At 37.0% G+C, this 23,203-nt stretch overlaps 1 protein-coding gene across 2 annotated transcripts in view; it reads left to right on the plus strand.

The window, feature by feature from the left end:
- Nucleotides 1–23,203, plus strand: part of OSBPL11 (oxysterol binding protein like 11) — an 88,374-nt gene that overhangs the window by 11,222 nt on the left and 53,949 nt on the right. For both annotated transcript variants that reach the window (XM_058731076.1, XM_058731075.1), the window contains exons 2-3: nucleotides 12,085–12,153; nucleotides 22,123–22,298. In XM_058731076.1, coding sequence (XP_058587059.1) covers nucleotides 12,085–12,153; nucleotides 22,123–22,298 — 245 coding nt within the window. The remainder of the gene's footprint in view (nucleotides 1–12,084; nucleotides 12,154–22,122; nucleotides 22,299–23,203) is intronic.

Genomic DNA, 23,203 nt, shown 5'->3' on the forward strand with positions numbered 1-23,203 from the left:
AGGAGTCTCATGTCTTTTGCCAGCATCCATGAAACTGGGCTAACTTGCTAGCTTTCAAGTAGGGTAACATCTCAGGCCTTCCATCATTCTTGACAAAATACCTACTGGAAAAAAAATGTAATAACTATTTCTTAAAATGAAAGAAGTGGAAGTCTTGGGGCTTTTTAGGTCCCATCATTCTGACTTGAAAATGTCAGGCTAAGAAGATAAGACAGGGACGCCTGGATGGACCAGTGGGTTAAGTGTCCATCTCTTGATTTCCGCTCAGGTCATGATCTTAGGGTTCATGGGATGGAGCCCTGTGTCGGACTCTGCACTGACAACTTGGGATTCTCTCTCTCCCTCTCTCTCTGTCCTTCCTCCACTCTCTCTCTCTCTTTCAAAATAAATTTAAAAACATTCAAAAAAAAGATAGGACAAATCTAGAAAACTGATCTAGAAAAATGAGCCTACGTCAAAGGAATTTGCCTATGGAGGAATTGACTTCCTGGAGTGTGAGAGAATCAGTATTTGTTGAGGTTTAACCATATTGACTTATACTTCAAATATATTTGGGGTGAATATATTTTCTTTTCTCATTATAAATCTGCAGGATAGATATTCTTATCCCCATTTACAGATGAAGAAACTCAGTACCAGATATGTTACTTGCCCAAGGTCACAGTGGAGTTCATACCTATAACTGTCTGACACTAAGCCATGCCCTTTCCATTATAAGAAACAGCTTTCTTTCTTGAGGTGTTAGAGGTGACTTTCTACTTTAACATGTGGGAGTTTCTTCTGTCCCATCTTCATTGAAGGTCTGTTGTCAAATGGCCAGTTAGCTGCATGAGGGATTTCCCAGTTGTCTGTAACAATCAGATTATGTATAGGATTTTTTTTTTTTGGTCGGTGTAGGAAAACATTTTACAGCTGTGCTTCTCAAACTTTCTTCTTGAACTATCTTTTAGCTGCAGAAGATACAGTAGGTACCTTAAGTGGATCTAGTTTGTGATTTAAAACAGCCCCTGGCTCGTATAACTTTCTTGGGAGTTTTCTGTATTTCAGAATTCATGAGAATTTTATATTCTACTCTCTATGTATCAGTTGCTTACAGAGGTCAGTATAGAGTCAGGGCCAGCTGAGAGGGAGGACACAGGAATCAGAATACAATCAAATTGTCAGGTTGTTGTTGTTGTTGTTGTTGTTGTTTTAGTGTTTATTTGTTTATTTAGAGAGAGAGAAAGAGCACATGCGCTCAAGTGGCACAGAGGCAGAGATAGAGGGAGAGAGAATCCCAAGCAGGTCTCGTTCTGTCAGCATAGAGCCCGACAGGGGGCTCGAACCCATGAACCATGAGATCATTACCTGAGCTGAAACCAAGAGTCTTGACACTTAACCAACTGAGCCACCCAGGCACCCCAGGTTTATTTATTTTTTTAATTGTAGTAAAATATGCATATAAAATATACCATCTAAAGTATTTTTCAGGTGTCTAGTTCTGTGACATTAAGTACATTGACATGTTATGCAACTATCACTACTATTCATCTTTAGAGTTTTTCATCATCCCAGGGGTGCCTGGGTGGTTCAGTTGGTTAAGCATCCAACTTCGGCTCAGGTTAGTCTGGCCCTTTGCTGACAGTGCAGAGCCTGCTTGGGATTCTCTTTCTCTCTTTCTGCCCCTCCCCCAGTCATGCATACACACCTGTTCTCTTTCTCTCAAAATGAAAAGGTAAACTTAAAAGAATTTTTTGTCATCACAAACTAAAACTCTTTACCCATTAAATAATAACTCCCTATCCCCACCCAATCCTCAACCCCTCGCAACCACTATTCTACCTTCTGTCTCTATGATTTTGACAACTCTAGGTGTCTCACAGTGAAATCATACAACTTTTGTCGTTTTGTGTCTGGCTTATTTCACTTGGCATAATGTCCTCAGGGTTTATCCATGTTGCAGCATGTGTCAGAATTTCCTGCCCTTTTAAGGCTGAATAATATTCAGTTGCGTGTATTTACCACATTCTATTTATCCATTCATTTGTTGATGTACATTTGATTTGTTTCCATCTTCTGGCTATTGTGAATAATACCGCTGTGAACATTGGTATACAAATACCTGTTTGAGTACTTGCTTTCATTCTTTTGTGTGTATACCCAGAGGTAGAATTGCTGAATCATATAGTAATTCAGCATTTAACTTTTTGAGGAGCCACCATTATTGTTTACCACAGCAGCTGTACCATTTTACATTCCCACCAAGAACGCAGAAGGGTTCCAATTTCTCCATACCCTTGCCAACCCTTGTTATTTTCTGTCTTTTGGTTTGGTTTGGTTTTGGTTTTGATAATAGACATACTAGTGGATATGAAGAAATAGTTTTATTACTGCAAAAAACTCATTGAAGAAAGCAGCAGCAGTTACCATAGTAAAGTAAATTTGCTATTTCCACCCTGGAATTAGGCATACTTATCTACCTAGTCACAGGCACAGAGGCAGTTTGGAATACTCAGGTCTTCTCTCTGTCAGAGCAGGTAAGAATGTCTTCTTTGGGTAGGAGGCGGATCCAAGGGAAGGAGCCCAGAGGAGCCGAGCCCTTCATGCCCAGCTGTGGGATGTGTGAGGGGAAGAATGGGGAAAAGAGGATGGGAGCTCTCTAGAGAAGTTCTCCACATGGAGATGGATGTGTGAGGAGGGAGCAAGTTTTTTCTTAATATTTATGAGAGTTTTGATATTAAAAATGCTTTAACTTATTATAGTCAAGTAAATTTGCTCTAGAAACACAATCTAATTTTACCCTGTTCTGCCACCCACCCACCCAGCCCAGTTTTGAGTATGTGTAGGTTAATTTGGGAAGTAAGAGCTTATAGGAAACACAGTTCTACATCTCAAAAGAGCAATGATCATATAGTCCCTTCGGAGACTTTTAAAAAAATTAATCCATACATAATAACAGATAGAAGTAGCTCTCTGCCCTGAACTATCCTGCCTGTTCAAGATAATTGGACATTTAAAAAAGTGTTTTAATTATAAAAATAATAGGATATTAAAATTGGAAAATGTGAAATAGTAAAGACAGCAAAGTAAAACCATCCATAACTCCTCCATCCAGTGATGGAGTTACTATTTTGTGTAGTTTTGTCCTGTGCACATTTTTTTATAGGCTATATTAAATTTGGTATTTTATAAATAAAAAAACTTAATTATCTTAAAGCACTTCCCCATGTTGTTAGAAACTCATAAACATAAAAGCCATTTATGAAAAGCCCACAGCTAACATCATCCTCAACGGGGAAAAACTGAGAGCTTTTTCCCTGAGATCAGGAACACGACAGGGATGCCCACTGTCACCGCTGTTGTTTAATATAGTGCTGGAAGTTCTAGCATCAGCAATCAGACAACAAAAGGAAATCAAAGGCATCAAAATTGGCAAAGATGAAGTCAAGCTTTCGCTTTTTGCAGATGACATGATATTATACATGGAAAATCCGATAGACTCCACCAAAAGTCTGCTAGAACTGATACATGAATTCAGCAAAGTTGCAGGATACAAAATCAATGTACAGAAATCAGTTGCATTCTTATACACTAACAATGAAGCAACAGAAAGACAAATAAAGAAACTGATCCCATTCACAGTTGCACCAAGAAGCATAAAATACCTAAGAATAAATCTAACCAAAGATGTAAAAGATCTGTATGCTGAAAACTACAGAAAGCTTATGCAGGTAATTGAAGAAGATATAAAGAAATGGAAAGACATTCCCTGCTCATGGATTGGAAGAATAAATATTGTCAAAATGTCAATACTATCCAAAGCTATCTGCACATTCAATGCAATCCCAATCAAAATTGCACCAGCATTCTTCTCGAAACTAGAACAAGCAATCCTAAAATTCATATGGAACCACAAAAGGCCCCGAATAGCCAAAGTCATTTTGAAGAAGACCAAAGCAGGAGGCATCACAATCCCAGACTTTAGCCTCTACTACAAAGCTGTAATCATCAAGACAGCATGGTATTGGCATAAAAACAGACACATAGACCAATGGAATAGAATAGAAACCCCAGAACTAGACCCACAAACGTATGGCCAACTCATCTTTGACAAAGCAGGAAAGAACATCCAATGGAAAAAAGACAGTCTCTTTAACAAATGGTGCTGGGAGAACTGGACAGCAACATGCAGAAGGTTGAAACTAGACCACTTTCTCACACCATTCACAAAAATAAACTCAAAATGGATAAAGGACCTGAATGTGAGACAGGAAACCATCAAAACCTTAGAGGAGAAAGCAGGAAAAGACCTCTCTGACCTCAGCCGTAGCAATCTCTTACTCGGCACATCCCCAAAGGCAAGGAAATTAAAAGCAAAAGTGAATTACTGGGACCTTATGAAGATAAAAAGCTTCTGCACAGCAAAGGAAACAACCAACAAAACTAAAAGGCAACCAACGGAATGGGAAAAGATATTTGCAAATGACACATCGGACAAAGGGCTAGTATCCAAAATCTATAAAGAGCTCATCAAACTCCACACCCAAAAAACAAATAACCCAGTGAAGAAATGGGGAGAAAACATGAATAGACACTTCTCTAAAGAAGACATCCGGATGGCCAACAGGCACATGAAAAGATGTTCAACGTCGCTCCTCATCAGGGAAATACAAATCAAAACCACACTCAGATACCACCTCACGCCAGTCAGAGTGGCCAAAATGAAGAAATCAGGAGACTATAGATGCTGGAGAGGATGTGGAGAAACGGGAACCCTCTTGCACTGTTGGTGGGAATGCAAATTGGTGCAGCCGCTCTGGAAAGCAGTGTGGAGGTTCCTCAGAAAATTAAAAATAGACCTACCCTATGACCCAGCAATAGCACTGCTAGGAATTTATCCAAGGGATACAGGAGTACTGATGCATAGGGGCACTTGTACCCCAATGTTTATAGCAGCACTCTCAACAATAGCCAAATTATGGAAAGAGCCTAAATCTCCATCAACTGATGAATGGATAAAGAAATTGTGGTTTATATACACAATGGAATACTACGTGGCAATGAGAAAAAATGAAATATGGCCTTTTGTAGCAACGTGGATGGAACTGGAGAGTGTGATGCTAAGTGAAATAAGCCATACGGAGAAAGACAGATACCATATGGTTTCACTCTTATGTGGATCCTGAGAAACGTAACAGAAACCCATGGGGGAGGGGAAGGAAAAAAAAAAAAAAAAAAAAAAAGAGGTTAGAGTGGGAGAGAGCCAAAGCATAAGAGACTGTTAAAAACTGAGAACAAACTGAGGGTTGATGGGGGGTGGGAGGGAGGGCAGGGTGGGTGATGGGTATTGAGGAGGGAGCCTTTTGGGATGAGCACTGGGTGTTGTATGGAAACCAATTTGACAGTAAATTTCATATATTAAAAAAAATAAAAAATAAAAAATAAAAAAAAGAAACTCATAAACATTTTACCTGGTGAATCCTATTCACCTTGGTGATATATATATATATATATATATATATATATATATATATATATATATTTAAGTTTTTATTTAAATTCCAGGTAGTTAAAAAAAAAAAATTCCAGGTAGTTAACATACAGTGTAATCCATGATACTTCTTAATAATTCTCCTGATGTTGTTCATTGAGCTTATTTTCTTCCTTTTCTCTCCATTCACTTCTTTCTTTTCTTTTCTTTTCTTTATTTTAATTATTGTAAGTAGTGCTATAGTGGACAAGGTTGCATATTATCTTTGTCTACATTTCTAATTATTTATCTTAGACTAGATACCTGGAAGTAAAATTCTTGGGCCAAAGAGCATTAACATTTAAAAAAAATTAATTCCAGTAAAACATACAGTGTTATATTAGTTTCAGGTGTGCAATACAGTGATTCAACAATTTTGTACATTACTCAGTGCAAAGAGCATTAACATTTTTAAGGCTTTTTGCAGGAAGGGAATGTCTTTTACTTCATACTTTTGGGTATAGACTAAGATATGGTTGGAATTAGATTTTGTTTTATCTGAAATTGATTGGAGTGTACAGGCTGTGTTGATTTTTTTTTTTTGACAGTTACTCAGAATTGCCTTGTGGTTTTATAGAAACATTCTGCTTCTATCTTCCCATTGCTTAAATCATTCTGCAGAGATTTCTTGAGCACCTGCTATATCCCAGGCTATAAGCTAGGTGCTACAAGGAATACCAGGATGAGTAAGAAGCAGTCACTGCTCTGCAGAATATCTTTTTACAGCAGAAGGACTTACATGTGTTGCAGTCGTTCCCATCTGTTGTCAGCTGCTTTTTCCTTAGCTAAGCAGGCTGCTCTCTCCCTTCATCATGGTATTTATATTATCAAGGGAATGAACCAAAACTAAGCTAATTTTGGAGGACAGTTTTTGCTTAGTAGAAAGTAGGAATTTTGATCTGTGGCTTGACTGGCACCTGCTTTACACTGACTACAGCTTGCATAAATTTCTGCCTGCAGTTAAATGTGTTAAGGTGTCCAAGACTAATTCCTCTACTGTATCTGGGCTATGGAATCTGCCTCTCCCATTTCTCTCTTTCTTCTGAGTCTTGAACCTTTCTTTCTATCTCCTTCTCTTTGGGTACTTAGAATTACCCTGTCCTAAGCCCACATCCTTTTAACCAGTTCTGTTTCTCCCAGTGTCTCTTGGTTACTGCCAGCTGGCTCAGCCTTCATCATTTCATTGATCTGTTATCTCTTGGTTGGTAAATCTAATAGAAACTTCTCAGTCTGCATCTTAGTTCACCCCCCAGTAGCACTGAACATGCTTGACCACAAATTCACTTAAAGTACTCCCGGTTTTCTTTCTACTACTCAGCTACTACTTATCTTCTGTCTGCACTCCTCTTGCATTTAAAACTTTTCCTGAGGGTTCTCCCTTAGGCTCTGTTCCATCGCTGGTCATTTTATAATCCTTCCTGGGTGATTTTATTTACTCTTCTGGCTTCAAATACCAGTTACATGCTTATATGCTGATTACTACCAAATCTATATGTCCAATCCAAATCATGCTACCTTACTGGCTATCTCCCTGTGTATGGTCTGCAGATCCCTGAAATTCAATATGTTAAGTTGAGACAAACCCAAAACTTCCTCTGTAGTCCCCATTTTAGTGAAAGTATTAGTATCTGCACAGTTGTTCCAGCTGAACTCCGGGTGTTGTCCCTTCTCTCTCACCCTACTGTCACTCTCCATCTCTTTCTCACTTCACATCTAATCAGTCAGGTCCAGTCATTTCAGCCTCAGTCACCACTGAATCCCGTGTCTTTAATGAAATACCCTTTTCATTAGTATGACAGCTAAAAACACAGGCCCAGTGTGTCTCTCCTCTAGTAGGAGCCCTTGTCATTGTCTTTTTCTTCAAGGAGATATATTTCTCTTATGTTAGATGGTGGTTTGGGGATGGAGAGAAATCACCTTTTTATTTTCCCACCCTTTTCAGTGGGTTTTCAGAGTGCTTTGCATTTAGGAGGTCATGAGTAATTGTGCGGTACTGAAATGAAAGGATTTGAAGCTGTTCAGAAAGTAGCTTAATTTTAAAAGCTTCTACATATCTTCCTTAAGTCTGATCAAGAAAGGTTAAGAAATACGTGTGTTATAGTAATGGAGACTTAGGAATTGAAATAATCATTATTAAGATAGATGAGCCTCACATTAAATGTAATAATGCCACTTGGCATAGTTCAGTTAATCAGTTATTTTTATAGACTATCAGCCTCTAGTACTAATCCCAATTGAATGTTAATAAGTTTAGAAGATCAAAATATACCCAATTTGTTGATCGGTGGAGTTGCTGAAGGACTGAAAAAGAAATTAACTTTTTCACAGCTTATTTTTCCGTGTATTTGTCTTTGGACCATCATCTCTACTTCATAGAACACAAAATAGTAGTATGATATGATCACATATGTGGTGTGTTCCCATTTGAACAACTAGATTTTATTAATGTTAACAGGTACATTAAGAATCTATAGAAATTCACACATTTTAAGTGGGAGCAAAGCATAAAGGTTAGAGGTACTACATAAAGAATCAGTTATAAAGGAGGTAGAGAGGAGAAAGGGAAGAGTGAACAAAAAGGTGGTCGCTCATAGAGCTCTTTATATAGTGGCCACCAGATGGCACAGTTGTTCTACATCTGCCGGTTGCACTGACCTGACCAGGGAGGGAAAGTACGGGAACATGACAGTGCCGACCAGCTGTTCCGGAGAATAGGATGTTCTTAAGTTGGTTCTTTGTAGCCTCAGATGTCTGTATCATGTAATAAAAGTAGGCCAGCAGTTTGTAATTAATTGCGTATTTGAATTTCTAGTTCTTTGGAGGCTGGCTTGATGCTATTGTCAAATAAGCCATGGTGATATCACCCTTGTAATTTTTGTGAGAAAGTTTAACTCTTTAGATGAAAGCATCAACAAAATGTTAACATTTAAAAATTGAACAAAGAACATTACTATACTATACAACATTACTTTGATTTTATTTCGTGAATGTTGCTACTGGAATTGTACCCTTAAGAATTCATTGATAACTATTAAATGACTGATAGAAACAACTTAGATGTGACCAAAATGAGGGATACCTTTAGTTACATGAGAGACTGGACAAAAGTAAAAGAGATGAGGCATTATTTTCAATTGCTTAGAAATAAACATTTTTGTTTGTTTTTCTCAGTTGTGGGTATATACTGAGTTTTTAAGAAGGATTCTTTCCACAGTTCACATATGCATTTGGAGGATATAATTAATGGTCCTAGCACCAGAGGAATTGAATTTTATTGAATTGTAATGTATTTATTATATGCCAGTAGTCCTAGTATAGTGATGAAGGCTTGGTGTAGAGAACCTAGATTAAGGGGGAAAACCAAAAATGGTGAATTATGGGATATTTTGGTTCTTTGAAGAAATAATTTAATTTAGGTTATGTGGCACCATAGGCTTTTTGTGGTGCAAAAAGTATAAATATACACATACATACGTACATATATAAATACATAAATTCAGGTTATGAAGCTACAGGGTAGAATGAACAAAGAATAAGGTTTTTTGTTTTTTTTTAATTAAGGTATAATTGCCATATTAGTTTCCAGGTGGACAACATAATTTGGTATTTGTATATATTGTGAAATGATGACCGTAAGAAGTCTAGTAAAAATCTATCACTACACATATTTTTTATTTTTTAGAGAAAGAGCACAAGTGGGGAGAGAGGCAGAGGGAGAGAGAGAATCTTAAGCAGGCTCCACACTCAGTGTGGTTCCCGATGCAGGGCTCAATCCCGCAACCCTGGGATCATGACCTGAGCTGAAATCAAGTCAGGCACTTAGCCTACTAAGCCACTCAAGTGCCTCTATCATCACACATATACTTTTTTTTTTTTTCTTGTGATGAGAACTTTTAAGATCTACTTTCTTAACAACTTTCAAATATGCAGTACATTATTTTTAACTATATGCTCTGTGCTGGACATAACATCCCCAGGACGTATTTATTTTGTGATTGGAAATTTGTGTCTTTTAACCACTTTTATCCATTTTACTCAACCCCACCCCATCAGTTTGTTCTGTGTATCTGTGAGCTCTTTTCTAAAGATTATTTTCTGGGACTCCTGGTTGGCTCAGTCGGCAGAGCATGCAACTCTTGATCTCAGGTTTGTGAGTTTAAGCCTCATGTTGTGTGTGGAGATTACTTAAAAATAAAAAATTCTTCTGAATTTTTTATTTTTGTTTATTTTTAATTTAATTTTTTAATTTTGTAAATTTTATTTATTTTTTATTTAAAAATTTTTTGTAACGTTTATCTACTTTTGAGAGAGTGTGAGCGGGTAAGGGGCAGAGGGAGGGAGACACAGAATCTGAAGCAGGCTCCAGGCTCTCAGCTGTTAGCACAGAGCCCGATGCAGGGCTTGAGCCCCCAAACCGAGATAATCATGACCTGAGCTGAAGTCGGACGCTTAACCTGAGCCACCCAGGCATCCCTATTTTTTAATTTTTTTTTTTAATGTTTATTTATTTTTGAGAGAGACAGAGCATGAGTCGGGGAGGGGCAGAGCCCGAGGTGGGGCTTGAACGCACAAGATGTGAGATCATGACCTGAGCTGAAGTTGGACGCTTAGCCAGCTAAGCCATCCAGGCACCCTGATTTTTAGAGTCCATATATAAGTGAAGGAATAAATTTTGAGGGCAAGAACAGTTGAGGGAAGCTGAGCTGTGTGTTAAATACATAAAACAGAGGAGGAACTCTTTGGGAAGTTATTTTTGGGCAGAGTCCAGGGGCACTGGGATTCCAGTGACCCCAAAGAACTATTTAAGCCTGAAGCTTGGGAAAGATGTGGGAGCCATACAAGAAAAATATCTTCCTGCTTTTCTAAGTACCAGTGGAGCTGAAAGAGATAGCTTTGATGTGACCTGGGCTGCAACTAGAGGAACTCCAGCAAAAACCCAAAGGGCTGGGTTTCCAGAGAAGAATCCTTTCTTCTAGATGTAGGCTTTAGAAAGTGTTTAAATGGGAATTCAACTGGGACTGTCAATTTTAACATGACATAATATGTAACAGAACTTTGGGTTAGCATTTGAGAAGTTGACAACCTTTGTCTTCTTGAGATTAGTGTGACCTTATAAAATCCAAAGGACTCGAGTAGTTTGACTTAATATTAATCAACAATGTTGTTTGCTAGCCTTAGAATGAAAAAGCCTTAGAACAAAAAACATATACTCAGTCATGGGATCACATCTTTATTTTCAGATTTGATCTTTATTTTCAAGCACTTTGAGGAAATGAGACTGGAAAGACACTCAACATTGAGTTTATTCGTGAGGCATCTCCTACTCACTGCCCAGTAATAGCTGCTAAATCTTATAATCAATTTGGTTATTTTGTTTTCCTGAGAGAGTCTTTATCTTAGCCCTTTTTATTTGTCATTGAGATCAATCTAAATCTGTTTTGATTTCTCCCTTGCTTTTGCCTTTAACATCCATGTTTGAAAGGTTGCCATTTGCCTCACATTGTCAGTTTCCTTTATGCCGGTTAGCTGAAATTTTACCAAATATGCTCTGTGATTTAGGGATAGTAAAGAAAATAAATGATGAATATCCATTGCATTTTATAGCGTAAATTTAAAACTTTACAGTAGGTGAGTTTAAAAGGAATTCTGATATAAACTACAAAACAAATCAAGCCCATTACCAACAAATAGTCTGTGTAGGCCTAACTTTAATATGTTTTCATATGTATGAGGAACCTTAATATATTGGAAAAGAAGTATCAATGAGGTCTTGGATTTTCTATGTATCACTATACCAGAACATACATGTAATAAAGTGGAAAAAAAGGGGGCAGGAAGTGAAGAAACTCAGTTGTAATAAGGCTAATGACACAAGTCCCAAATAAAATCTTTCCAGTGGCAAAACTGATAGTGTTTTGCCTCATACCTGAGGTGGAGCAGGAGTGAGGGGTCACTCTCACCAAAAACAGGACCTATGTTTTGGAAGCCCAAGGAATCAGAGACAGAACAGATTGGTCTCTTGTGTGTCCCACCAGAGTGAAGAGGCATTGTTTAATTTAGAGACCCTTTTTGGTTTATTCTAGAATCATAAAACTATTTTATTTCTTTAGTATTTAATTGTTATATATAAAATATTTATATTTATGGTATATTTGTTTTATATTTATATAATTTTATATTTATATAATGATTTTATATTTGAAATATTATGATCTATAATAACTTATGAGGGATTATACTTGTTCTGAAGAAATCTGGTAAAATAAAGGCCTATGGATATCAAATTTGGGAGATTAAATACCTCTATTTGTTAACCTATAAATTTTACTTCTTATTTTTTTTAAGTAGACTCCATGCCCAATGTGAGGCTTGAACTCACAACCCTGTGATCAATAGTTGCATGCTGTACTGACTGAGCCAACCAGGCAGCCCTATAAATTTGACTTCTGAAGAAAGTTTGAAGCATTTGTAGAACACATATGTGTCTACAGCCATTTTTTAAATTGTTCAGTTAACTTCCTGATATTTCTTCTAATTTTCACTGACTCTGGTCCATTCTGATTTTTTTGCAACAGTGATCACATGGAAAATGTATATGGCTACTTAATGAAGTACACCAACCTTGTCACTGGGTGGCAGTACAGGTAAGTGATTTTTCTGTGTTATATCCCTCTCCCAAGAGACCAGAGGTGGGGCTCATAATTTTATATTCTGAAATTACTTCAGTACAAACATGGATGGGAAACCTTCTAGAGAAGGATTTATAGTTATGTAAAAGTCCAATGAATTCTGCTTTTTAGAGGGTGAGAGGAATTGACATCTGTCCAGATGGCAGGCTCCAAATATCTCAAAAGTTAATATTATTTTTTTTATTGAAGAATTATAGACATAGAAATACAATATAGGGTATTTTATTAGTTTCAGGTGTACTAAAACATAGTGAGTTGATATTTATATGTATTACAAAATGGTCACATTAGTAAGCCTGGTTGCCATCTGTCACCATACCAAGTTGTTAAAGTATTAGACTGCATTTCTTATGATGTACATTACATCCTTTTGTCTTACTGTATAACTGGAAGATTGTACCTCTTAATCCTGTTTACCTATATTATTTACCCCACCTCATCTAACAACCATCAGTTCGTTTCTATATCAGTGAATCTGTTTCTGTTTTGTGTGTTGGTTTTGTTTTTTAGATTCCAGATATAAGTGAAATCATACGGTATTTTTGTCTTTCTGTCTGACTTATATCACTTAGTGTAATGTCCTCTAAGCTCATCCATGTTGTCAACAGTGGCAACGTTTCATTCTCTTTTATGGCTGAGTAATATATCATTGTGTATGTGTGTTTGTGTGTATCTATACCTGTACCATATTTTTTTCACCCATTCATCTTATCAATACACATTTAGGTTCCTTCCATATCTTGGCTATTGTAAATAATGCTGTAATGCACATAGGGTACATGTGTTTTTTCAAATTAGTGTTTTCATTTTTTTCAGATAAATTCCTAGAAGTGGAATTGTTGTATCATATGGTAGTTCTGTTTTTATTTTTATTTATTTTTATTTTTTTCCTATTTTACCCATCCCTCCACCCATGCCCTCCCCACCCCCCCCAATCATTAGTTTGTTCTCTATAGTTAAGAGTCTTTTTCTTGGTTTGTCTCTTTTTTCCTCTTTGTTCCTTTGTTTTGTTTCTTAAATTCCACATGAGTGAAATCATAATATGGTATTTGTCCTTATCTGACTCACTTTTTTCACTTACCATAATACTCTCTAGCTTCACCCATATTGTTGCTAATGGAAAGATTTCATTCTTTTTGTGTGGCCAAATAATACACAGATAGTACACACACACACACGTATGTATGTATGTATGTATGTATGTATGTATGTCGCATCTTCTTTATCCATTCATTAGTCGATGGATACTTGGGCTGCTTCTATATCTTGGCTACAGTAAATAATGCTGCTGTAAACATAGTGGGGCACGTATCCCTTGGAATTAGTGTTTTTTTATTCTTTGGGTAAATACCCAGTAGTGCAGTTGCTGGATCATAGGGCAGTTCTATTTTTAATTTTTTGAGGAACCTCCGTACTATTTTCCACAGTGGTTGCACCAGTTTGCATTCCCACCAACAGTGCATGAGTGAGGGTTCCTTTTTCTCTGTATATTTGCCAGCACTTGTTATTTCTTGTGTTTTTGATTGTAGGCATTCTAACAGGTAGAGATGATATCTCATTGTAGTTTTGATTTGCATTTCCCTGAGTGATATTGAGCATCTTTTCATATGCCTGTTGACCATCTGTATGTCTTTTTTGGAGAAATTTCTATTCAAGTCCTCTGCCCATATTTTAACTGGATTGTTTGTTTTTTTGATATTGAATTTTATGAGTTCTTTATATATTTGGATGTTACCCTTATTGGATATATCATTTGCAAATATCTTCTCCCATTCAGTAGGTTGCCTTTTCACTTTGTTGATGGGTTTCTTCATTATGCAAAAGATTTTAGTTTAGGGGTGCCTGGGTGGCTCAGTTGGTTGGGTGTCCAACTTTGGCTCGGTCATGATCTCACTGCTTGTGAGTTCGAGCCCCACGTCAGGCTCTGTGCTAACAGCTCAGAGCCTGGAGCCTGCCTTAGATCTGTCTCCACCTCTCTGTGCCCCTCTCCCAGTTGCTTTCTGTCTCTCTATCTCTCTCTCAAAAATAAATAAATGTTAAAAATTAAAAAAAAAAAATGGGAATGCAAGCTGGTGCAGCCACTCTGGAAAACAGTATGGAGGTTCCTCAAAAAACTAAGAATAGAACTACCCTATGACCCAGCAATTGCACTACTAGGTATTTATCCAAGGGATATAGGCATGCTGTTTTGAAGGGACACATGCACCCCAATGTTTATAGCAGCATTATCAACAATAGCCAAAGTATGGAAAGAGCCCAAATGTTCATCGATGGATGAATGGATAAAGAAGATGTGGTATGTATATACAATGGAGTATTACTTGGCAATGAAAAAGAATGAAATCTTGCCATTTGCAATGACGTGGATGGAACTGGAAGGTATTATGCTAAGTGAAATCAGTCAGTCAGAGAAAGACAAATATCATATGACTTCACTCATATGAGGACTTTAAGAGACAAAACAGGGGCGCCTGGGTGGCTTGGTCGGTTAAGCGTCCGACTTCGGCTCAGGTCATGATCTCGCAGTCCGTGGGTTCGAGCCCCGTGTCGGGCTCTGTGCTGACAGCTCAGAGCCTGGAGCCTGTTTCGGATTCTGTGTCTCCCTCTCTCTCTGCCCCTCCCCTGTTCATGCTCTGTCTCAAAAATAAATAAACGTTAAAAAAAAAAAATTTAAGGGGCACCTGGGTGGCTCAGTCGGTTGAGCGACTGACTTTGGCTCAGGTCATGATCTCACGGTTTGTGAGTTCGAGCCCCATATTGGGCTATGTGCTGGCAGCTCGGAGCCTGGAGCCCACTTGGGATTCTGTGTCTCCCTCTCTCTCTGCCCCTCCCCCACCCATGCTCTGTCTCTCTCTGTCTCAGAAATAAATAAACATTAAAAAAATCTTTAAAAAAAAAATTAAAAATTAAAAATTAAAAAAAAATTTAGAAAAAAAAAAGAAGAGGAAGAGACAAAACAGATGAACATAAGGGAAGGGAAACAAAAATAATATAAAAACAACGAAGGGGACAAAGCATAAGAGACTCATAAATATGGAGAACAAACAGAGGATTACTGGAGGGGGTGTGGGAGGAGGGATGGGCTAAATGGGTAAGGGGCATTAAGGAATCTACTTCTGAAATCATTGTTGTACTATATGCTAACTAATTTGGATGTACATTTAAAAAACTTAACAAGTAAATAAAAATAAAAGATTTTTAGTTTGATGTAGTCCCAGTTGTTTATTTTTGCTTTTGTTGTCCTTGTCTGAAGAGACAGATCCAAAATAATATTGCTAAGACCAGTGTCAAAGAGCCTACTGCCTGTTTTTTTCTGGAAGTGTTATGATTGCAGTTCTTATAGTTAAGTCTTTAATCCATTTTGAGTTGTTTTTTTTTTTTTAAGTTTATTTATTTATTTTGTGAGAGAGAGAGGGAGAGAGAGAAACCGAAGCAGGCTTCGTGCTGTCAGCAGGAGCCTGATGTGGGGCTTGAACCCACAAACAGTGAGATCACGACCTGAGCTGAAATCAAGAGTGAGCGGCTCAACCAACTGAGCCACCCAGGTGCCCTGAATTTATATTTTATATGGTGTAAGAAAGTGGTCTAGTTTCATTCGTTTGCGTGTAGTTGTCCAGTTTCGCCAACACCTCATTGAAGAGACAAAAGTTACTATTATATTAGGGTTATAATTACTTGTTCCCCTGCCTTGGGCTTTTTAAAATACCTGTGGTGATTAGGCTTTTAGGATGGTTTGGAGGCAGCAAACAAATTTGTGTTTAGTTGTCTGTTTTGTGCAGGATCCTCAAACTTCTCTGGGACCTTGGAGAGTTTAAATAGCCAGCCCAAGGTCATACAGGTAGTCTGTGAGAAGGAAAACCAGCTATCTTACATACTTTGTAGAATTGGTAGTTGCGAAGCAGGGCATTAAACTTTTATTATTATTTTTTTTATTGTGGGAAAATATACACAAAATAAAATTTATCATTTTAACTTTGTATAAATGTTCAGTTCAGTGGCACTAAATGCATGCATTGTTGTGCATTCATAACCATTATCTATCTGTAGAACTTTTTGCATCTTCTGAAAGTGAAACTGTACCCACTAAACAATAATTCCCCATTTCTCTCTCCCCCAAGCCCTTGGCAACCACCATTCTAATTTCTTTCTCTGTGCTTTGACTACATACCTACCTCATAAAAGTGAAATCATACAGAGGAACAAATATTGTGCCTGGCTTATTTCACTGAGTATAATGTCTTCAAGGTTTATCCATGTTGTAACATGTATTAGAATTTCCTTCCTTTCTAAGGCTGAATAATATTCTACTGAATATATGTACCATACTTTATCTATTCATCTGTCAATGGACATGTGGGTTGCTTGTACCTTTTAGCTATTGTGAGTAATGCTGTTATGAGTATTGCTGTACAAATATTTGTTCAAGTCTCATCTTTCATGTCTATTGTATATATACCCAGAAGTGGAATTACTGGATCATATGGTAATTTTATATTTAAATTTTTGGGGAATTTCCGTGCCATTTTCCATAGCTGCTGCACCGTTTTACATTCCTACTGGTTGTGCACAAATGTTCTCATTTCTCCACATCCTCACCAACACTTGTTATTTTCTTTTTCTTTTTTCTTAGTAATGGCCACCATAATAGGTGTGAAGTGGTATCTCACTGTGGTTTTTAACTTTTTAAAAATTGTAATACTGGAATTTGAACCCAAATACTTCTGACTCCAAAGTCTATGTTTTTACATTATTATCATGTTGCTTCTAATTCACATGCCATTTTGAGGCTTCTACTTTTGGCTGTGATAGAATAACAGGACTTGATTTTTTTTTTTTTAATTTTTTAATGTTTATTTATTTTTGAGAGAGAGATGGAGCACGAGTGCAAGGGGCAGAGAGAGAGGGAGACACAGACCTGAAACAGGCTCTAGGCTCTGAACTGTCAGCACAGAGCTCAATGTGGGACTTGAACTCACAAACCGCAAGATCATGGCTTGAGTCAAAGTCTGACGCTCAACCAATTGAACCACCCAGGTGCCCCTAACAGGAGCTGAACTTAACTTTCCTATCTTAAACAACTTGAAAATGGTATATAATTTATGAAAGAATGATTTTCAGACATTTTAAAGAATGGAAGCACTGAGTGAAAATGTGATTGTTTAACAGAGATGGCAGTTTGGGCTATGTTTATTTGGAAGTGACATTAGGTAATCCAAATAAGAGTGACATGTAGGAAGTTGGAGATCATAAAACAGGCCAAAGCTGAGTACGAAAACTTAGAAGGGAATCATCCCTACTGAAGTGAGAAGGGCACTTCTCCAAGGTTTCCATCTTTTATTAAGAAAAAAAAAGCAAAGTCAAGGTAATTTTTTCATGTTATATTTTTCATTTCAGGTTTTTAAAAATTGTTTGAAGGCTTATACATTCAAACGACATGGATTATTAATTTTTAAAATTGTTATGTGACTTTGCTTTTAGCACTATTCTTTGTTCTCTTTCTTAAAAGCAAGATAGGTTAACTTTCTCCCCAAACATCCAACAACTGTCATTCTTGTTTATTTTTTTTTTTTAATGTTTATTTATTTTTGAGAGAGAGAAAGAGAGAGAGGGAGACAGCGCAAGCAGGGGCGGGGCAGAGAGAGAGGGAGACATAGAATCTGAAGCAGGCTCCAGGCTCTGAGCTGTTATCTCAGAGCCCGATGTGGGGCTTAAACTCACGGACTGCAGGATCATGACCTGAGCTGAAATTGGACACTTAACTAACTGAGCCACCCATGCACCCCATCAACAACTCATTCTTGTAATATTGAATAATACTGAGAAACTCTCAGAAGTGGAACAGAGTAAGAAAGCTCCAAAACATACACAAATATATCAAAGTTAGTATATTTTCAAGATGGCATTTCAGGTCAGTGGCAACTTGAGACCATGGGAAGAAGTGACAGGTGTTTATCATTGCATAAAGGCCCACCAAAAAGATCCATTGGCCGCTTGTTGCACATGGCTGCCTTTCCTTACAAAAATTTCTCTAAAGTTTATTTTTGTCGTTATAAGATAGACTTCCAAGTCAGAATATTTTTAGATTAAAGTTGTATTTTGATGATACTTCATTTTACGTTGTTGGTTATTTCAAAGATAAGTCATTTCCCCAAATTGACAATTTTTACTGCAAAAAAGTAAACAATTATTTGCCAATTTTAACAGTATTTTCTTTTAACAACTTAGTTGAATTTTTCTGCATGTCAGGGTTCATGCTAAATCTTGTTTCCTTGTTACATTTAAACTTTGTTTCTACATTTTTCTTATTGGTTTAGTTTATTGGTTAGGCCAACTTGCTCAGAATGCCTCCATCGAGAGTCAATTACCTTCTGGGAAATATAGGTTTGTTAAATTTTCTCACTATGTAGATTGCCTCTCTATCTCCAAACTAAACATCTTGTAAAATTTCTCCCCATAGAAGGGATAAAGGAGGAGCATTTAGATTAAACTATGTATGATGAAAGATAGCCCAAATTGCTCTATTATGCCAGTGGGCCAATAGCATCATCTTGGTATGAAAAAGATCAGGGGTAGTGGGTAGGTCAGTCATTTAAGCATCCAACTTTTGATTTTGGCTCAGGTCATGATCTCATGGTTGTGAGATCAAGTCCCTCATTGGGTGTGGAGGCTGCTTAAGATTCTCTTTTTCCCTCTCTCTCTGCCCCTCCCCCACTTGCATTTTCTCCCTTAATCTCTCAAAAAAAAAAATAAAGTAAAATAAAAAATGGTCAGTTATTGGCTTATTTAACTATCTTTTTTTAAGCTTATTTACTTATTTTGAGAGAGAACAAGCAGGGAAGGGGTAGAGAAGGAGAGAGAGAATCCCGAGTAGGCTCCATGCTGTCAGTGTAGAGTCTGATGTGGGGCTTGATTTCATGAACCGTGACATTGTGACCTCAAAGTCAAGAGTTGTGCATTTAACCGACTGAGCCACCCAGGTGTCCCTCATTTTTTTTATTGAGTTATAATTGACATGTAACATTATATTAGTTTCAGGTGTACAACAATGATTTGATATATCTGTATATATTGTGAAATGATCACCACAATAAGTCTAGCTAACCTTGTCACCATGCATTGTTACAAAACTTTTTTGTGTGTGATGAGAACTTTTAAGATCTACTCTCAGCAACTTTCAAGTATGCAATATAGTATTATTGACTATAATTACCATGCTGTTCAGTTATTGGCTATTTCTATCATTTCACCAGTCCCTCCTCACCATTATTTTCTGTGTATCTAGGTGGGTGCCTCCCATATTGTAAATTTGTGGTAGTGCTTTTGAGATAAATTGTTCACAGCAAACTTGAGATTTCCAAACATTCTACTCTGAATTTGCTTTGACTGCTTTTGAGAGAAGAGACCAGTATTTTCCTTGGTTATTTGAAATGAATTGTACTTAACTGTTTAGAACAGTGAAGAGATTTCTTTTTCCTTCCTTCCTTCCTTTCATTTTTGTTTGTTCTTTTTAACAGCTTTATTGAAATATAATGCAAATTCCATACAATTTGAAGAGATTGCTTACATACTACCCCACTCCTGTTTATTTGATGAAATTTTTTGAGGTAGATTCATTTCTTAGTGCATTAGTGTTGCTATAACAAAATACTACAGAATGACTTATATACAGGGTGAGTTATAAACATTTCTCATAGTTCTGGAGGTTGGAAGTTCAAGATCAGAGTGCCAGCATTGTTGGGTGAGGACCCTTTTCCTATCATAGACTTCCTGTATTCTCAGATGGCTGAAAAAGAGTCAAGGAAGAGCTCTTGGGTCTCTTATAAGGGCACTAATCTCATTCATGAGGCTTCTTAAGGCTCTGTTTCTTAATACTGTTACCTTAGGGGTTAAGATTTCAACATAGAAGTTTGAGGGGACACATTCAGAAAATAGCAGATTCATATGTGCATTTTATGTTTTATGCTTATGTTTTAGAAATTGAAGATAATGTCAGTGACTATCTTGTGTTAATTCAAATAATTTCTTCAAATATTTTGGAAAATAAAGATAACCCTATTAAAAATGGGCAAAGTGTGATGAGCAGTTCACTAAATAGAACTGGATGGTCCATAAACACATGAAAAAGTGTTTAATTCTTCTAGTAATTAAAGAAATGGAAACGTAAAAGCTCTCAAAAAAACTAATTTTTAAAATCAAAATACGTGAACATTATTTTAGTTTAGTTTTAAGGTTTGTTTATTTTAGAGAGAGAGAGAGTGCCAGTGAGTGAGCACACAGGCAGGGGAGGGGCAGAGAAAGAGAGGGAGACACAGAATCTGAAGCAGGCTTCAGGCTCTAAACTGTCAGTGCAGAGCCCAACGCAGGGTTCAAACTCACTAACCATGAGATCATGACCTGAACCGAAGTCGGACACTTAACCAACTGAGTCACCCAGGTGCCCCATGAACATAATTTTAAAAATTAGAAGCATGCTAAAAGATGAACAAGAGAAACAATAGCTCTTTGCTTTTCCATCTCCCATCTCAGGCAACCACTTTCAACTTTTGCTTGCTTCTGAGCAGTTTTTCTTTCCTTGAATAGAAGGCTGATTCATTTTCTCCCAGTTTGATATGGTTGATATGGTTGCCTGTTGCTTAAGACAGTATCTTCTAGGACCTTGAACTAGATCAAATTGTCTAGTGTTAATGGAATACAGTAACCGGTAGAATGTCAAACTGCTCTGAACACAAACATTAATTTTTTTAATTAAAACTTTTTAGATTAAAAAAAAAACTATTGTATTACTTAAATTGGAATCTGAATTAATATATTTCCTAAAGTAGTTAATCTGGAACCAAATCAGAACATCAAATTCTTTTCCAAAGTGTATCAGTATTTCATCATTTAGTTTCAAGTTCCTTATGCTTCTGCATCTCCAGTTGCAGCTTTTACATTTTTAAACAGGATAAGTAGTCTTAAGTAGTGACCTATTTCATGATACACTCACAAAATCTTTCTACCCTGACATTATTCTCATTGTGTATTTCACTGATTAAATCTTAAATCAGATTCATTTTCTTACCCAGCCTTTAGTTATCCTCAGAGTTCATATTTTGATTTGTTTGCAGTGAATTCTTTTTTTTAAATGTTTCTTTATTTTTGAGAGAAAGAGGCAGAGGGAGAGGGAGACAGAGGATTCGAAGCAGGCTCCGCGTTGACAGCAGAGAGCCGAATTCGGGACTTGAACTCACAAACTGTGAGATCATGATCTGAGCCAAAGTCAGATGCTTAACCAGCTGAGCCACCCAAGTGCCTCTCCAGTGAATTTTAAATAAAACTTCTCACTACCATTTGTCTTTGGGCAGTGTACCTTCCCCATTAATGAATTCTGGAGTGAAATCTTCCTCTGAAAGGGTACTCTATCTTTTGTTTCCTTTTGCATAATCTGGTATGCCTCTTCCCTATTAAATGCCTCTCCCTCCGTTGAAGGTTTTATACCATTCATTCATTCATTCATTCATTCATTTTATTATTAAAATTTTTTTAATGTTTATTTTAGAGAGAGGGAGAGTGCAAGGGGGAGGGCAGAAAGAGAGGGAGACATGGAATCTGAAACAGGCTCCAGGCACCTAACTGTCAGCACAGAGCCCAATGTGGGGCTTGAACCCATGAATCCTGAGATCATGACCAGAGCCAAAGTCGGATGTTTAACCCTATTGAGCCACCCAGGTGCCCCAATTTTATATCATTTATTAAACTCATTCAATTTTTCAGTAAGCTTATTGCTAGGAAATTCAACCAAGTGCTTCCAAGTGCTTCTTGAACTGCTTTTGAATTTTATTTTTTTAATAGCAAAAACTCCAAAGCGTAGTGATTGAAACTTATTTTGCTTTAGTTTGACAAGGAGAATTTTTAAAAATTATGACTTTTTTTTTTTCATTACAGGTTTTTTGTTTTAAACAATGAAGCTGGGTTATTGGAGTACTTTGTGAATGAACAGTCTAGAAATCAAAAACCCAGAGGTACTTTGCAGCTTGCAGGAGCTGTAATATCACCTAGTGATGAGGACTCTCACACTTTCACTGTAAATGCTGCCAGCGGGGAACAGTATAAACTCAGAGGTATGATCGAGATATGAGAGTTAATAGCGTGATTTTCTTCTTCCCTTGAGAAGTTGATGTACTTCCCTGCTTTCATTTGGGTTTTGGAAACAGAAACCACTCTCATCAATGATGTAGGTATAATATCCGAAATCTTAGAATTGCTACAAGAATTTGTGAAATCTTTTTTAATAAATAACTTTTTTCTTTTTTTTTCCCCCAATATATGAAATTTATTGTCAAATTGGTTTCTATACAACACCCAGTGCTCATCCCAAAAGGTGCCCTCCTCAATACCCATCCCCCACCCTCCCCTCCCTCAATAAATAACTTTTTTCAAGTGGCACAATGAACAAGTGTGTTTACGATTGGCTCCTGTAAAATATTTGTGTACGTAAAACCCTGATTACTGAAAAATCTAAAAACATAGGCTTCTCTAAATGGTGTATTTTTTTAAGTTTATTTATTTATTTTGACAGAGAGAGAGCATGAGCACAACAGGGGCAGAGAGAGAGAGGGAGAGAGAGGATTCCAAACAGGCTCTGCACTGTCACTGCAGAGCCCAATATGGGGCTCGAACTCACTCACAAACCATGAGATCATGACCTGAGCTGAAGTCAGATGCATAACCGACTGAGCCACCCAGGCACCCCTCTAAATGATATTTTTTTATGTCTTCCATGGATTTATATTTAACCCCTTTCTTGATTTAGTTTGCATACCCTCTTTAGGTTTTTAGCAACTAATACACAAAAGTTGGGATTTATTAAAATGTTCATATTTATTTTAAAAATATAACTTTTGTTTACATAAATTTAATTTGTGTTTTTTATTTAATTAATACACATAAAATACAATGGTAATCCTAACTGAGCATGCTGCAAAAGATACAAAAATATCTAGTACATATCAGATGCTTAATAAAA

The sequence above is a fragment of the Neofelis nebulosa genome, chromosome 5, assembly GCF_028018385.1.
Source record: "Neofelis nebulosa isolate mNeoNeb1 chromosome 5, mNeoNeb1.pri, whole genome shotgun sequence".
Taxonomy (NCBI): domain Eukaryota; kingdom Metazoa; phylum Chordata; class Mammalia; order Carnivora; family Felidae; genus Neofelis; species Neofelis nebulosa.